Here is an 18,239-nt window from a genome sequence, read left to right as displayed (position 1 = left end):
ATGAGTAGCCAGAAGGTAAGTAAATGAGCCATCATGTATGATGGCTTTTTTCCTATATGATACAGTGACTTCGTCTCATGTGCTTTTCCAGTTGAATTAAATCCATAAGAAATTATTTAGGTGGCAACCTAAATAAGATAATTGACTTAGAAATGAGCGAAATGTTTACATTGTATGCTAACAGATGGAGGGTAGTTTGTATTACTGAATCTATTAAGTATGGTGTATTATCAGTTGTTTAAAGAAACTTTAAAGGCCCTGGTCAGGTAGCTCAGTTGGTTAGAGCATCATCCAAGGTTGCAGGTTCACTACCCGGTCAGGGTACATATAAGAAGTAACTAATGAATGCATACATAGTGGAATAACAAATGTTTCTCTCTCTCTCTCTCTCTCTCTCTCTCTCTCTCTCTCTCTTCCTCCCCCTTCCTCCCTCCTTTCCTCCTCTCTCTCTCAAATCAATACATATATTTTAAAAAAGAGTTAGGATGGCTCTGCACCATCTTTATAAAAACCTTTATTTTTTCCCTTAATAATTGTGTCATATTCTATAATTTTAATAAATTTTTAATTTATTAAAAATAAGATGGATACTTCTTGGCTCAAATCTTAAATGGATCCTGCTTTCTCTAATTCTTTATTGAATTAGATACAAACTCCTTTATCAGGCATTTAGAGTCTTTCAGATTATGATCCCAAATTATGTTTCCAGGTTTGTCCCCCCCACTGCAGTTGCAAATTTACTTCATGCCCTCTATTTCTCTGCCTTCATGGAAGATTGTTGCTGGTGTTTCCGTTATTTGAAATGTTTTTGGCTTCTTCAACCTCTCCCCCCACCTCCAATTTCTGCTTGCTAGAATAATATTTGTACTTCTTTCATGCAATCATTTAACAAATATTGAGGCATTGTTCTAGTGGCTTGGATATATCAATGAACATTATGGTGTTCTTACTGAATTATAGGAGGTAAACAATAAATGTATATCTACTAATGATAATTGCTCTGAAGAAAAATGAAGCAGGATAAGGAGTATAGAGAATGATAGGGGGTACTGTTTTCTGTTTAACGACATTCTGGCAGCCTTATAGGGAACAGCACATAGGAAGGTAAGGACAGAGAAGCAGGGAGACTAATTAGGAGGCTATTTATTTTTAATTTTAATTTTAATTTTTTAATATATTTTATTGATTTTTTACAGAGAGGAAAGGAGAGAGACAGAGAGTTAGAAACATCAATGAGAGAAACATGGATCAGCTGCATCCTACACACCCCCTACTGGGGATGTACCTGCAACCAAGGTACATGCCCTTGACTGGAATCAAACCTGGGATCCTTCAGTCCGCAGGCCGACGCTCTATCCACTGAGCCAAACCGGTTAGGGCAGGAGGCTATTTATTAATTCATGCATGAGATGATGGTGGCTTGGACTAAGATGAAAAGTAGTCTGATTCTGGATGTATTTATAAGATGGAGATATATTTATTTTGATGGATTGAATGTGGATTGTGAGAGAAAGGAGTCAAAAGTGATTCTGAGATTTTTTGGTTCTGAGCAACGAGAATAATGGAATTGCCATTAACCGAGTTGGGAAGATTGGGAAGAACTAGTTCTAATGGGGGGATAAGAGAAGTTTAGTTTTTGACATGTTAAATTTAAATGTGTTAAGAACGCATGAAACTATCTTTTTCTTGGGGTTGCACTACTGTCCAGTGAGCATGTAGTGAAACCAGTACTACTAACGCCTAAATAACACACTCCTATCAACTAGAGCTCTGCTTTATTTTGGTGCAAATTTTTTGCGGGGACAGGGGGAAGAAAAAAGAGCTCCCGGAACCTGTTGTTTAGTAAGAGTGGCTTATGTTAAAGAAATACATAAAGACAGTATATAGTTACATTAAGGGCAAGAACAAGGCATCTTGAGAAAGAATGACAGGAATCTCAATGTAGATGGAAGCTCCATGGGGGCTTCTGAGAAATTACATGTACGACGAGTAGTAGTATAGAAAAATGAGGGGTAGGGCATTCCAGGCTGGAGGAATTGGCATATATAAAGCCGGAATAAATTCAACAAATTGAGAGTGCGCCTGGAATAGAGAACAAAGTGAGGTGTAGAGTGAGCAAATAGTTGGGCTGCATCATGGTGGTCCTTGTATGTCATGTGAATTTTATCCTTAGTATAAAGAACATTTCTCAACAGGGTTTAGGGAAGGGAGTGTCATGGTTTGATTTGCATTTTAAGATGAGTAGTCTGACCACTCTGGAAAATGAATTGAAGAGAGGCAAGAATAGAAAAATGGAAAACTAATTGGAGGCCATTGCAATCAAGAAAGACAATGGCGGCTTGGATTAGGGCAGTGGTCAGCAAACTGCGGCTCATGAGCCACATGTGGTTCTTTGGCCCCTTGAGTGTGGCTCTTTAACGAAATACCACGTGTGGGCGCGCACGTACTGTGCAATTGAAACTTCGTGGCCCATGCGCAGAAGTTGGTATTTTGTGGAAGAGCCACACTCAAGGGGCCAAAGAGCCGCATGTGGCTCGTGAGCCGCAGTTTGCCGACCACTGGATTAGGGTGATGATGGAGAGAAGAGAATGGATTTGAGATAAATTTTGAAGGAGGTGTCACTAGGAATATATTGAAGAAGAACTTGTTTGAGAGAGAGAAGTGTGAGAAATAACAGGTTTCTAATTAGAATCACTGGTTGATGAAGATGCCTTTTATTAATATAGAGGGGAGGAGAGAATTTTCAGTTTTTGACTTGAGTTTGACATGACAGAGATGTCAGGTGATGTCTGCTAGAAAGTTGGATATACAGATCTCATGCACAAAAAGAAATTTGGGACTTGATATATAGTATTTAAAGTGTGGATGAGTGAAGAGTAGGGAGAATGCCCAGGACCAAATTCTGAGGAACTTTCAGTACTTAGGGGTTGGGTAATGGAGGAGAAGCTGACAAAGGAGAACAAGGGGGATTGCAATAGAGCAGTAATGAATGGGAAGATGGAAACTTACAGGAGTGAAGTGCCATTCACTCTTATGAGAGGGTTTTACGAAGGAAGGAGTGACCAGTTGTGTCAAGAAAGATGAGTACCTATTTGATTTATCAGCCTGGAAGCATTGGTAACCTTACTAGTAATAGCTTTGGGGTGGTGCGGGCAAAGCCATAGTAGAGTGTGTGGAAGTAAGAGTAGAGTCTCTGTGCAAAACCAACTCTAACAGGAAACTTGGCTAATTAGAAGAGAGGTTGGTAGCTGGAAGGGGATACCTGTCAAGGGAAGGCTTTTTTTTTTTTAAGTATGAGCCATAAGAACTATAATTTTGGAAGAAACACTGTACACCATCATGTTAGAAAGGAAAATATTTTCCACGAGTCATAATTCACTGACTGGAAGATCTGGTTTGTGTACGTATATTTAGAATTGATGCTTATTCCCACTGTCTTATATTTTTGTTGCATTTCCCAAATGCAGAAGATAGAAGAAATATATAGAAGAGTATTTCATAGTTAATTAAAATAACATAAACATTTATGGGGTGCTTGCTGTGTACCAGGCACTGTGTTAAGTGCGTTACTTGTATCAACTCGTTTGATTGTTCTTTAATAAAATGTTTGCTGAAGAAGTGCACGGAAGCTTCCCCCACCCCCTCTGCACAGGGCTGGTTCCAGAGGAGGCTGGTGGGAAAAAAAGAAACAAAATATCTGGGGAAAAGCAAATGCTCGTTAAATTCATAGAAATATTCATACAAGAAGCCAGAGAAATAGGCTGAGAATATAATGCAAGTCATTGGGTTCAGTTCATATTTGCTGTTTTGATTTAGTGCCTCAAAACAACTCTTATTTTAGATTGAAATGAACATAATTACTTTTTTTCCCCTTGCATAAAAGATCAAACAGAGAACCCACACCTATGATCTGGCTCTAGGTATGTGTCGACTGCCGCTAGGATGAAGAGCTGCAGTCTTTGTCCTGAAGACTCAGCAGGGACCCCAATGCTACATTATGGGGTTGCTTTGGTATTGCTTGTAAAAAGGTTCAAAAGTCACACCCAGGGAATGGTTGTTGACTTGAAATATCATTGTGTTCCCCATGGAAGGCACTAAGTGGTCTATTTCAGAGTTGACGATGGTTAGAATTAATATTTCAAGTAGGCAAGTGGGCTGTGATTTGGAAGAGTGGATATGAGTGTCATGTCATGCACAGTGCTTCAATCCTGGTTCTACCTTTCCCTAGCTGCTCTCATGTCTCCACTGGGGTAATAGTAGCTACATGAGAAAGTTCTTACGTTTGACACAGCGAGCATTGCCTTATTATTCTTCCATGGGCCTTTGGAATGCTGAGTTAAGATTGTATTGGCCCACGTTACTTTATATATTCAGTATATATGGTTCCAATCTCCAGGATGTTACTAAGAGAAGCATCTGCCAGGCTGTCCCTACAAATAGGTGGGGTTTCCATTTTTTATCAGAAGAGCAGGTTTAGTGCAAAAAATTTTCAAGATTAGACTTGAATTTCTTCCTGAATTAACGTCCGTGAACCATGATCCAGCCGACATGCACTAGGTAACTAAAGAATAGTTAGGTTGGACTCTGCCGTCTTAGACCGTCTGCCTCAGCAACTCTTTGGACTTGTAGCTAAAGCTGAGAGTTCATTTCCGTAGGAATGTTTGCCTTGTCTCTTTTCTTTTCAACTCCTTCCCCCACCCCCAGCATCCCCTGACTTTTGTGAGAGCACAAAAGAAGTAAAGAATAATCTATGGCATATAGATAGGATCTAGTGGTCTTGCAGAAGTTCTTTTGAATTATGGATTTTGGCATATATATTTCACTTATTTTCCTGTGCTACTACATTTTACATTTTACTCTTTATTTATTTATTTATTTTTTTGGAAAACAGTTTTGATGATTTCAGAGGGGAAGAGAGAGAGAGAGAGATGGAAACATCAGTGATAGAATCATTGATTAGCTGCCCCCTGCATGCCCCCCACTGGGGATCCAGCCCATAACCCAGGCATGTGCTTTTTTTTCTCTCTTTGGGCATGTGCTGTTGGCTGGAATCAAACCTGGGCCCTTCTGTCTGCAGGCTGAAGCTCTGTTCACTGAGCCAAACCAGCTAGGGCTCTTTTTAAATATATTTTTGTTGATTTCAGAGAGGAAGGGAGAGGGAGATAGAAACATCAATGATGAGGGAGAATCATTGATCGCCTGCCTCCTGCACGCTCCCTACTGGGGATCGAGCCCATAACCCGGGCATGTGCCCTCGACTGGAATCGAACTTGGGACCCTTCAGGCTGATGCTCTATCCACTAACCCAAACTGTGTAGGATCATAAGGTGACTTTAAAAGCATTCATTTTATAATAATGTTATAAGCTTTTTGAAACTACTTAATTTATTCCTATATAAGATAGAGTACACTGATATATAAAAATGAACAGTAGGTTTTTTGCTTTTCTGTTAAAGTTAGAATAATAATCATAAGATAATAGATAGCAGTAAGTGCACATTATGGTCCAGGCACCAAAACATGTGTGCCAAGCCCTTTACATATGTTAGCCAATTTCATCCTCATAAACTCTGAAATAGGTGCTATCAATACTACATTGAAGCTTGGAGAGGTCCTTGCTTGTGTGTGGTCGTGGGGCTAGTAAGTAGCAGTATTGGAATTTGCACCAAGGTCTTCATGACTTGGAGCCTAACTCTTAACCACTAAGAGTTGTCTTGTTTTATCTTGTTTATATTCTTTTTCTCTATTCAAAGTTGAATGTTATCTACCAGAGTTACTATTTGCTCTTTTCAGTCAGCCTGCAAAATAAATAAATCAATCAGATTGCTGAAGGATATTTCTAAAACATGCTAACAACCAATGAGTCTTGATGGTTCTTTAAATGAGTTTGGTTGCTTTCAGTTTTTGGCCACATTGGAAAGGAAACTGTAAAATTTCCATTGCCTCACCTCTGTGCATTTTTGGGCTTGGTTAATTAGTATTTTATAAAGTCTTTAAAAGGGTTATTTATAAACTTGTTAAGGAACTTGACTTGACCATCACTTATTTGATTTTAGAATTTTTTTCCAATTTAGAAGTGTCAAAGCAGTCCAAGTTAAAAAAAAAGTACTAAGTTGTTAATTGTGTGTGTGTGTGTGTCTGTGTGTGTGTGTGTGTGTTTAACCTCTCCCTTCAGAGGAGCCTACACTACTAATCTTTGCATTGTTGATAGAAAAAAAGCAAGGAAGTTTCTTTTTGTGGAGAGAGGAAATGGCTGTTAGTTCAGGACTTTATCCATATTAGGTATAAACTAAATATAGACGTGTAATCCAGGAGTGAAGTCACATCTATGAAGTTTCTTAAGCAGAGCTAATGAGATCAGCCAGTGCTTTGGGATCTGGGTGTGTTTTTTTTGGTTTGTTTCTTCTTTTTTATTTAACTTTTGGCTCACTTAAAACAGTTACCAAACTGTTTAGTCCTGTGGTCTGCCTCCCATTGTCCCTCAAAAACCCCAAATCCTTTATTTACAAGGGATCTTTCTGTAAAACAAACACACAAGTAAAAAAAGAAAACCTGCTTGTGTATAACCACTTGCTTATTCCTCCTTTTGAAGCAGATTGTTGATTTTTTTTAGGTTTTTTTTTTTTGACTTATGGTTATTTTCGAACCACCAGTTTTTTTCTTTTAGTTATTTTTATCCCTAAGTCTTTTTCACATATATTTTTACTGTGAGGCTAGACTCTTGTGGTCTAGTGTAAGAAACATGTTTTACTTAGTGTTTTCTTGGTTTATTAGTTTTAAGTCAGATCTCAGTGTGTTCAAGTGGTAATAGGATTCTTCCGCTTGATTGGTTATAGATACTATAGAACAGAGTGAAGGAATCAGTCTCCTATTTATGGCCAAAACTCATGTTGTTCTCAAATAAGGACTTTTGAAAGCATTGCGAAACAATGCGAAAGCGTTGTTAAAATAACTGTTTTCAGCTTTCGTGCTCCTCCTCAGAGAGAGCCCTTTGCAAGCGTGCCAAAAACATTCAGGCACTTAGAAGCATGCTATGCTTCTGAGGAGAATTATACACTTTTATGACATATTTTACTAGAAATATTTTGGAACATAATTAAAAAGTTGCCCTCCTGAATTGAGTTCAGATATCTTCCAAAGTCTTCCTTAACCCTCAGTGGAGCTAATCCTTCCTACTACCTGTCTGGAGCACTTTCTGCTTTTGCATGTTCTGTCACTCCTCTGAATTTTTCATCATCTGTGTTCCAGGCTAGAATGTGAATTCCAGGAAATCAGGGATCAGGGACTATTTTCTTTATCTTTTATATCTCCCACCTAACATACATCTTGTTATATAGGAAATAACTCATTAATTCAATAAGTATCTCTTAGTGTTTGTTTTTGGGCAAATTGGTATGCATAGTCTGTGGATAGAAGCATGAAGAGAGAGTATTGTCTGTTTCTGGTGTTGTCTTATACCAGAGGTAAAAATAATATTCCGTTGTTGAACTTAAGACATATAATTTGCTTACTAGACTGATAGCCATGGATCTAAACTTAATAGATTGGCTTAGAGGTCTAGAATCTCCAAATTGCATAATGGAAGATGAGGTTCAAGTTGTTGTCACCTGTAAAGTGGGTGTGTGTCTTAGGAGGGATGTTCAATCTAATCCAGATTTACTTTATGTACTAAAGTAGGTGTTTAGGCTCAGACAGGAAGTTGAGATTTCAGAGTCAGATCCAGATAATTAAATTCTCATAATTAGCAGCAGTTTATTAGACAACAAATATAAATGGAGCCAATAAAAATTCCCAGTGACAATGGGAGCAGTTTGCCAGAAAAATGAGAACTATTTCAAGAATGACTTTTTTTAGTAGAAAATACAGTTTCCACATGAACAACCTGAAAGGTAAAGGGAAGGTTTTGTTTGTTGTGTCTAAAGTAAAACAGATACAGAACTATTCTCAGTTAGAATTTGCCTTTATCATATTTAAGGCATCTGTGCATTGAAATGGTAAGCAAAAATTTTAATAAGCAAGGTATCTAGTACTAGTCAGATATTTTAAATTTATTTTAGGCCAGCTAAAAAGTGAGACAAGAATTCTGAATGTTAACTTTTCAGTTTCAATGTATTGCTGAGTATATAATTTTAAAAAAACAAACTTTGTAATATATTTTAATGAGAATTTTAAACATGGATAATTCAAAATAAAATACCAGCAAAAGATTCATGTTTATTTATTTTTTATTTTTTTTTAGATTCATGTTTATTGAGTGCTAATATTTTATATTAAAACATTCTGTAGCATGTTCATGACTGCAGTTTTTCATTGTTCATTGTTATCACTATTAATCCACTGTTTGTAGTCATTTAGAGGTCCAAAATTTAGCAAACAGTACTGTGATGTGTACCTTTATAGCCAATATTTTTGTACATAATAATATAATGCAATTAAGTCAAGGCCCCACTGTACATGCCTTTGACCGGAATTGAACCTGGGACCCTTGAGTCTGCAGGCTGACGCTCCATCCACTGAGCCAAACCGGCCAGGGCTGAATTCTTTGTTTTGTTAATGAAATGAAAGGAGGGGTCAGAGAGGAGAGGAGGGAGAGAGAGAGATCTGTGTGAGAGAGACACACCAACTGGTTGCCTCCTGCGTGTGCCCCCACTGGGGGCGGGAGCAAACCCCTCAACTCAGGTGCATGCCCCTGACTGGGATTCGAACCCGTGACCCTTGTGTGTGTGTGTGTGGAACGACTAACCATTGTACCATACTGTCCAGGGCTATCCTCTGAATTCTCTATTTTCTTTTCTTTATTTATTTTAAAAATTTTTTTTATTGATTAAGTTATTACATATGTGTCCTTTTTTTATTGATTAAGTTATTACATATGTGTCCTTATCCCCATGTTACCCCCATCCCTCCCACTCCTGCCCTCACCCCCCTGTTGTCTGTGTCCATTGGTTAGGCTATATGCTTGCATGCAAGTCCTTTGGTTGCTCTCTCCCCCTTACCCCCACCCTCCCCTACCTTCCTCTGAGGTTTGACCGTCTGATCGATGCTTCTCTGTCTCTGGATCTGTTTTTGTTAATCAGTTTATGTTGTTCATTATATTCCACAAATGAGTGAGATCATGTGGTATTTATCTTTCTCTGACTGGCTTATTTCACTTAGCATAATGCTCTCCAGTTTATTTTCTTTTATTTACCAAAAGTATAATCTCTTAAAAACAAACAGCTTTCTGGAGAATTTAGATTTTTTTTTTTTTTTTTTTTTTACAAAAGGACAAGTTGGATTTTTTACTCTACTGCTGAATTCTTTGTGGAATTTCTAGGTCTGGGAATTTGCTTATAAAGAGAAATAGCCCTTACCCACTAGAGTTAGGTAGCAGCCATCGCACAGGTCTGGGAAGAGTGTTTTTGAACACTGAATTGTTTTCTTTCACTCCCAGGACCCTTTCTGGGACTAGTTTGTACTACTGCATGTGTATTTTTAAACTGCTCTTAGGGAAAGCGGGCTGCTGGATTCTGACTTACGTAAGGATTTTACCCACCCACAATGTATTTGGCTTCTGCTGATAAACAAGGGAAGGCTGGCAGTGAATTTATCTTTGGTTAGAAGATGTTTAAAGAATAAGGCTTTGAGTGAAAAAATTTGAGGTAAAAATTTTTTTGTATGTGACCAAAGTGAGAATAAGTTAATTTTAAAGGGCACATGTTTATTTTTAATAGTAGAACCATGCCTTAATATAATGAACACATTGGTTTTCTCCATTCCTGAAATTAACTCTTTTAAATGCCAAGCATTTAAATTCTGCTGAGTTTTATCTGAAATTGTCTTGATTTGACTTGATTTTCAGCTAAACTCAAACTTGGGGTTCTAGGACTCCCTCTCTTTGGCTCTCTTTTCTGTGGTGTTCTACCTTCTCTTCCCGTGGTGATGGTGGCTCTTCACTCTGCCCTTTGGTTCTTCAAGCGGCAACATTGTGAATTTTCCATTGGAGTCTTAGCTGCCCTGCATGGCACAAGGTTAAAAGAAAAAAATTGGGGCAACTTGTCTACTCTATTTCCCTTTTTCCAAGTGTCCCCTCCCACATCTGCCTGCTTTTTGTTCCTTCTCCAGTGCTGTCAAGTGGGCTATTTTTGTCTGGAAGCTGTCACTGCTCTGGGGCAGAGGGTTGATCCTATGGGACCTACTTAGTCATACTCGAAGCCTGAAATTGTTTTTTTTTAATTGATTTTCAGAGAGGAAGGGAGAGGGGGAGAGAGATAGAAACATCAATGATGAGAGAGGAACCATTGATCAGCTGCCTCCTGCACACCCCAAACTGGGGATTGAGCCCACAACCCGGGCATATGCCCTCAACCAGAATCGAACCCGGGACTCTTCAGTCTGCAGGCTGATGCTCTATACACTGAGCCAAACCGGCCAGGGCTGAAATTGATTTTTTAAAATTAACTTTATAATTTTAGAATAGTTTTATATTTATAGAAAAATTTCAAAAATAGCACAGAGTTCTCAAATTGATTTTAAAAGGAAATGTTTCTAAAACATTGTTTCCGTGACTTCTTAAAATGCTGAATTTAACTGCCAGTTAATGTCAGCATTCTGAATACTAATTCAGTCCTGCAGCAGTGGCCTCGGGAACTCGTGGCCTGGGTAAGACTGCTTTTGCCTTTCTGCTAAAGCCTCTGTTGTTATGCCTTTTGAATCTAGATCTCCTTTGTGTGAGTTCATGGGTGCGTGTATGTTTATATGTGTTTTCTATTTTTTCCTTTGCCAACTTAGTTCTATTGATGCAGCCCATTTCCTTTCATTTTCTATTGTAATCTGTTGTGGTTGGCTAAGCCAGATAAGCAAACTTGTTAAAATTTGTTTGAAATAAGAATAAATAATTTCTGAGAGCTTGAATGTTGAGTTGATGGGTCAGGTACACGACCATTGGTTTTTCAGAGGTTTTTTCCTCTGTTTAATACGATAGCCACCAGCCATATGTGGCTATTGAGAGCTTGAAATGTGTCTAGTTTGAATTGAAGTGTACTATAAGTCTAAAATATATACCAGATTTCAAATATTTACTACAAGAAAAGAATGTAATAACATTTTTTGTTGATTACATGTTGAAATGATATTTTAGGTAATATAAAATAAAATATTATTTAAATTAATTTTGCCTGATTCTTTTTATTTTTTAAAAAATAGAGCCACTAGAGCCTTTTTCGCTCCTCCTGTTTTAGGCTTTTGAGGAGTGAATGTAAACTTCTCAGAACTTGTTTTCATTATGGTTCTGTTGTGCTTAGATGGAAAGTCTGGTCATTGTATATCTGACACTTTGTTTTAATAAAGTATTCCTGCTGAAACATTTCAGATTTTTAAAAAATATATATTTTATTGATTTTTTTACAGAGAGGAAGGGAGAGGGATGGAGAGTTAGAAACATCGATGAGAGAGAAACATCGATCAGCTGCCTCCTGCACACCCCCCACTGGGGATGTGCCCACAACCAAGGTACATGCCCTTGACCGGAATCGAACCTAGGACCCTTCAGTCCGCAGGCTGACGCTCTATCCACTGAGCCAAACCGGTCAGGGCTCAGATTTGATTTTTAATACAGATAGAGCCGTTGTTTTCATTTTCAGCAAATGCTTCAGATATGTAGCAGGCAAAAGTACTCAGTAGGATCTTTTTTAACTGTCATTGTTAGTTCAGCTAGTGGTTTTTGACTATTTTGCATTCAACATTTTTTAAAGCAATATGAAGGAAAAAGCAGGTCTGTATTTAAGCAGTTGACTATTTTGGCAGTGATTAGGGACAAGAAGATTATCATGTGTAAACATTTGGAATATTTTCTTTACATTTTTTTCTTAAATCAAACAAAGAAGATAAAACAGTGCAGAGGTGTATACAGTTAACATCCCTGTCCCTTCCTCTCCCCAAATGTGTCCTGAGATATAGACAGTGTTAATTTTGGATTATAGCCTTTCACACCTAAAAATATTTTCAAGCCAAGGCTCGTACAGCTCTATGGCTGTTACCTCCTGACGGGATTTTCTTTTTAACTTGCAACAAAGTGTAGACACGTTCACCGCTCTCTTGAGGCTTTCCTCTACCAAGTCGTTCAAACCAGAAACCTAAGAGTTATTTGATTTCTTTCTTACCCCCACTTCCCACATCCAAACCATCCACAAGTCTTTAGGGTTGTACCTTCTGGTTTTTTTTAATATATTTTATTGATTTTTTACAGAGAGGAAGGGAGAGAGATAGAGAGTTAGAAACATCGATGAGAGAGAAACATCGATCAGCCGCCTCCTGCACATCTCCTCCTGGGGATGTGCCCGCAACCCAGGTACATGCCCTTGACCGGAATCGAACCTGGGACCTTTCAGTCCGCAGGCCGACGCTCTATCCACTGAGCCAAACCGGTTTTGGCGGGTTGTACCTTCTGAATTCAGTTTAATCTATGCATTTTTTTCACCTCCATTGCCTCTACCTAATCCAGGCCACATTTTGCTGGGACTACTGCAGTAGGTCTCCCAGCTTCCATTCTTCATCAGCCCCATGCCCCCAACCTGTTTTCCATATGGTAGCAAGTGTTATTTATTGCCTGAAAATGGAAATTGGATTTTATGCTCACATCCCCACCCACCAAAACCCATCAGTGGTACCCCATTACCCCATTCTGTAGTACCCCTGTCCCCCAAGCTCCATGAAGTCACTTGGCATATACTTTGTTACTGAGCACTTAACCACATGCTGGGCTATATTTTAAGAGATTTTCATATATTAACTCATTTAGGCTAATAATAACTCTATGGCCCTAACCGGTTTTGCTCAGTGGATAGAGCCTCCTCCTGCAGACTGAAGGGTCCCAAGTTCGATTCCAGTCAAGGGCATGTACCTTGGTTGCGGGCACATCCCCGGTAGGAGGTGTGCAGGAGGCAGCTGATTGATGTTTCTCTCTCATCGATGTTTCTAACTCTCTATCCCTCTCCCTTCCTCTCTGTAAAAAAATCAATAAAATATATTAAAAAAAATAACTCTATGATGTAGCTATTATTCCCCATTTTACATGTAAGGAAACTGAGTCCCAGAGATGTTAAGTAACATGCTTAACATCACACAAGTGGTTAAGTAGAAGAACCCCTGTATTAAACCAGGGACTCTGCTTCCAAAGTCCTTGCTGTTTATCATTTTGTCCAATGATTGCTTTCTATACAGTAGGTACCTGATAAACGTTTGTTCAGTGAGTGAATAAATTGTTCCCCCAGTAAGCATCAAAGGTTATTTCACATAGGTAAGGGCGTCAACTGAAGAGCAGGTTGTTAGGCTGAGTTCTGTGCAAGAAGCATCTTTAAAGTTAGGTAACATTTACTAAACTCTTACCATGTGCCAGGAACTGTGTGTGTACCCTAACTAATTGGATCCCCATAATAAGAGTTATATGAAGTCGAGTTTCACAGATGTTAAGTAATGTTAAAATGAAGATTCCATAGCTAATAAGTAGTGAAATCAGGTTCAACTCCAGGTTTGTCTGATTCTAAACCTTGTTATTTCCCACATACTCTGCAGACCCTGTGGAAGGATAACAGCTTATTAAACAAACCTTTAGACCTTGGTTTCAGCATGTGTGTAGCAAAAACCAAAGAAATAGATAATAGAAGCCAGGTGACTACCCATTTATCATGTTGTTTTCTGACTTTTAAGTTAATCTAAATCAAAGCAAGCCTTTTTGTGTATTTAGATAGCTAATTTAGATAGAATCCACACTAAAAGTTAAATGAGGTCTTTAAATTTTGAGTGCATTTCTTTTTTTTTTTTGGCAACACGTTGTTTTATTATACATTTCCTAGAAAATGTGTCAAAGGAAATGATTTAATGGTCAGGAGCCCATTCTTACCTTCAGAGGCAGCCTCTCTTTTCCCTACTCATCAGCACCCCTCACCCCCAGACCCATAAACACAAAGAAATAGAGAAGAATGAAGTTGAAGATCTCCTTTGGTGTTTTAAGGTCTGACTTTCTATAAACTGCTTACGCTGGGTTTTCTAAGTGAGCAGTTCCTTAACTTTGAACTAGTAAAACATTAAAATATTTATGGCATCTACCACTGACCCCTTTTCTGCAATGTGGGAGTTAATCCAGCAGTTTCTGATTAAATAGTGGTATTAGGCAACTCAAGAATTACAACAGCGGTCCTGATGGAGGAGGGCGAGGAAGAGTTGAGTGTGTGAGAGGAACCCCAGACAGCAAGTTAGTCAAAACTACCCCCTTTATAAGAACAAAACCCAAATGAAAGCTAATTCATCTTTTATCTGGAAATTGGTGATTATTTCTGGGCCAGTGGGATTATTCAAATTTTTGCTTTGATTATTTGGGTTTTCTGATTTTTAAGAAAAATTATAGACATTAATTTTTTATAAGATGAAATTACAATTTTAAAACTATATATTCTAAATTAAAATCTTGTCCAGTATATGTATATTTATACTTATAATTTGTGTCTATATATTTTGGAATCAGCTTTGTTGAAGTGTAATTCAAAGACCATACAATGAACCCATTTAAAGTATACAGTTCAGTTGTTTTTAGTCTATTCAGAGTTGTTCAACCATCACCACAGTCTAATTTTAGAACATTTTTATCATTCCAGAGAAACTTTGTACCTGTTAGCAGTTACTCCCTAACTCTCTTTCTCTCCCCCCCTCCCCCCCATAAGCCCTAGGCAACCACTAATTTACTTTCTGTCTCTATGGATTTGCCTATTGTGGACGTTTTCTATAAATGGAATTACGTAGCCCTGGCTGGGTGGCTCAGTTGACTGGAGGGTTTCCTGATACACCAAAAGGTTGTGGGTTTGATCCTGCAACCAAGGTACGTGCCCTTGATTGGAATCGAACCTGGGACCCTTAAGTCCATGGGCCGACGCTCTGTCCACTGAGCCAAACCGACTAGGACTCAGTGAATAGTTTGAATGAATAATAGGACTTACGTTACTGCACCTTTCCGTGAACAGATGAAGCTCAGTCGACTGAGCCACACCCGTCAGAGCCCAATTTAATTATTTTAACACTGCTGTGGTAGGTAGTTTGGGAAGTTGTAGTTAATTTTACAGATTAAGTAAATGGAAAAGGATGAAGACCTTAGTCAGACTTATAATTTGTTTACTAAACTTTTCTGCTTTTTCAGTAAGTCTCAAATTTGGCATCCTTTTTTTTGTATTTATGCTTCTGCTGCTAACCGTGTTAAAACTTGGAGAAAAACAAAAGAAAAACAAGGATAAAAGTTGGTTATCTAAAGATACAAGCTTGTGTGAAAATATCAATCACCAAGCTATTTAGAAAGGTAGTGTGTTAACTTTTTCTGATCTGTAATAAACTCATTTGTATGCTATCAGTGCTCTATGTATTTGGATGGTGAGCACCTTCAAAAAAGCAACTTTGAGTATCAGTTTGTTATATAATAGGACTTAGTCCTAAAAAACTGACTTATGCTCTAAAGAAGGAATATTGCCCAGCTGGCATGGCTCTGTGGTTGAGTGTCAGCCTATGAAACAAGAGGTCATGGTTTGATTCCTGGCCAGGACACATGCCGGGTTGCAGGCTCGAGTCCCAGTGGGGGCCATACAGGAGGCAGTCGATCAATGATTCTCTCTCATCATTGATGTTTCTGTCTCTCCCTCTCCCATCCTCTCTGAAATCAAAAGAATAAAAATAAATAAATAAAGGAATACTGTCCTAACCTTTTCACACCAGTGTTCCGCATTGTGCCCAGCAGATGCCTCTTTGTGACTCTGGGTGTCCTGGCCTCGCCCTGGGAATTCTTCTGCAGCAGAGTCTCTGGATGTAAGGCACAGAAATCTTCATCTTAAATGCTTTCTCTAGGTTATTCTTAGTCACTCTAAAGTTTAAGGACTAGAACTTCTTTAGGAAGTAAATTTTATATAAGTTGCAGTATTAGAAATTAATAAAATTCATTCTGGCTACAATTCTGTGTATATTTTGTTTCTGATAAAGAATGATAAGTTTTTTCCCTCCAAGCTCAGTTGTAACTATCCCATACTGTCTGGTTAGGGTAGGGTTTTGGGGTCCTTATGTGCCCGTGTGTTTTGCTGGTTATATTATGTGTAATCAGCTAACTGCTTTTATCTTTTTACACCCTCCTGCCGCTCCCCTCCCCCCCATTTCACCTTAGCTAGGAATTAATGACTTAACTGGATATAGCATTTTATTGACATGGCTTCTGAGTTGCTTTGAGAGTTACTTCAGGATAATAGACAGTACTTTTACCAGCGTCTTTGAATGACTTGTTGGAGGTCATTTCTGGCTTTCTCCATAGACCTCTTGGTGAAGGGAGCTGTGTTGGGCCCTAGCAAGTGTCAGAATGTTCTCTTCCAGCAGCTGGCTCTCCAACCCCAATTTCCCATCCCCCTCCTTCTTTTTAAGCTTGGGGCCCACGTGATGGAATTAAAGATTTGTTCCACTCTGATTTTTAGGAAAATCCTACTTCATTGTTGAACTCGGGGAAGTCAACTGCGGCATTCATTAATAGGATTACAAATGGCTTAATGTAAAGCTACGTTTGTTCTTTCTCTCCCTGAAGGAATGTGTAAAACAGGATATGTAATTTTTATAATGAATATTTTTTAGAATGGGGGAGGCTGGCAGTTAAACTTAACTCTTTGGACACACCTACAAGTTTCCCTTTATATGTTGCCCTATAAAGAATATTATCTCATAGAACAAAACATGATTTGCATTTTATAAAACCCATGATAGACTTTGACTTTGCCCTGGGGCAAGGATATATGTATCCCCTAGGCCCGTGGTCGGCAAACCGTGGCTCTCGAGTCACATGCGGCTAATTGGCCCCCTGAGTGTGGCTCTTCCACAAAATACCATGTGCGGGCGGGCACATACAGTACGATTGAAACTTCGTGGCCCATGTTCAGAAGTCGGTATTTTGTGGAAGAGCCGGTATTTTGTGGAAGAGCCACGCTCAAGGGGCCAAAGAGCCGCATGTGGCTGGTGAGCCGCCGTTTGCCAAGCCGCAGTTTGCCGACCCCTGCCCTAGGGCAGGGGTGGGCAAACTTTTTGACTCGAAGGCCACAATGGGTTCTTAAACTGGTCTGGAGGGCCTGAACAAAAGCATGGATGGAGTGTTTGTGTGAACTAATATAAATTCAAAGTAAACATCATTACATAAAAGGGTACGGTCTTTTTTTTTTTTAGTTTTATTCATTTCAAACGGGCTGGATCCGGCCTGCGGGCCGTAGTTTGCCCATGGCTGCCCTAGGGGCCAATTAGACCTGTGCTGTCCTATTACCCACATGTGACCTGACCATTTAAATTGATTAAAAGTAAACAAAAATTTAAAAGTTTAGGTCAGTTGAACTAGCCACATTTCAAGTACTCATGAAGCCACATGTCACAAATGATTACCATATTGGACAGTGGTAATAGAGATAATTCCTATCGTTGCTGAAAGTTCTCTTGGACAGTCTATACTAGACTGGCCATTTTTAAAAAGAGAAAGAGGCAAATGAAAGAGCAAAATAATAAAGACCCGAATTTCTACCCTTCCTTCCAATAGTGCAACATTTCCTGTCTCCTTGTACTCTTGATTAGAGTTCAGAAAAAAGGTCCATTTTGAGTGCCATCTCTTTGACCTTGTTTTTTCATGTTTCTGTTTCCCAGGCTGGCAGTGATGGTGAAAGCATAGGAAACTGCCCCTTTTCCCAGAGGCTCTTCATGATTCTTTGGCTCAAAGGAGTTGTATTTAGTGTCACAACTGTTGACCTGAAAAGGTAAGACGTGGTTGCGGTTATCTGAGTATATGTAGATCACCTTTTCAGTTTGATTCTCTCCCCGTCCCTCACTTTGTTGCCATATCTTCTCTGAAGAAAGTATATTGTATTAAAGTTCAGCTGATGTGTGGACAAATTGAACTTGAATTAAGTATTATGGTAATTCACAATATGAGGAAATTGCATGTCGCCACTCAGTCTTTTTAGGAACTCGTTGTATATTTACCTTACATTTCAAGAGCAGCACCAGGAGCGAAGTTTTGGTGTGGATGCAGTGAAATCTTTGCCATTTCTGTGTAAACATGGGTCTATGAAGAACTTTCTAAGCTGACAGCTTCTTGAGCTCAAGTTTGCTGATAAACACATGGCCTATATAATCCAGATCCTTAAAGGCAAGAATGGGATTTTAGGAGGATAAATACAGCTAGGTCTATTTTATTTAACCTCCTTTCTAGG

The 18,239-nt window shown here is 38.8% G+C and overlaps 1 protein-coding gene across 1 annotated transcript in view; it reads left to right on the top strand.

Moving 5' to 3' along the window:
- The window catches only part of CLIC4 (chloride intracellular channel 4), a 57,010-nt gene that overhangs the window by 9,837 nt on the left and 28,934 nt on the right, over positions 1-18,239 (top strand). Inside the window, exon 2 of the mRNA XM_059690769.1 lies at positions 17,674-17,783. Within this exon, the coding sequence (XP_059546752.1) occupies positions 17,674-17,783 (110 nt within the window). The remainder of the gene's footprint in view (positions 1-17,673; positions 17,784-18,239) is intronic.

This window comes from Myotis daubentonii, chromosome 3 (assembly GCF_963259705.1).
Source record: "Myotis daubentonii chromosome 3, mMyoDau2.1, whole genome shotgun sequence".
NCBI lineage: Eukaryota > Metazoa > Chordata > Mammalia > Chiroptera > Vespertilionidae > Myotis > Myotis daubentonii.
The sequence above is the reverse complement of the archived record's forward strand: the minus strand, read 5'-3'. Positions and strand labels throughout refer to the sequence as shown.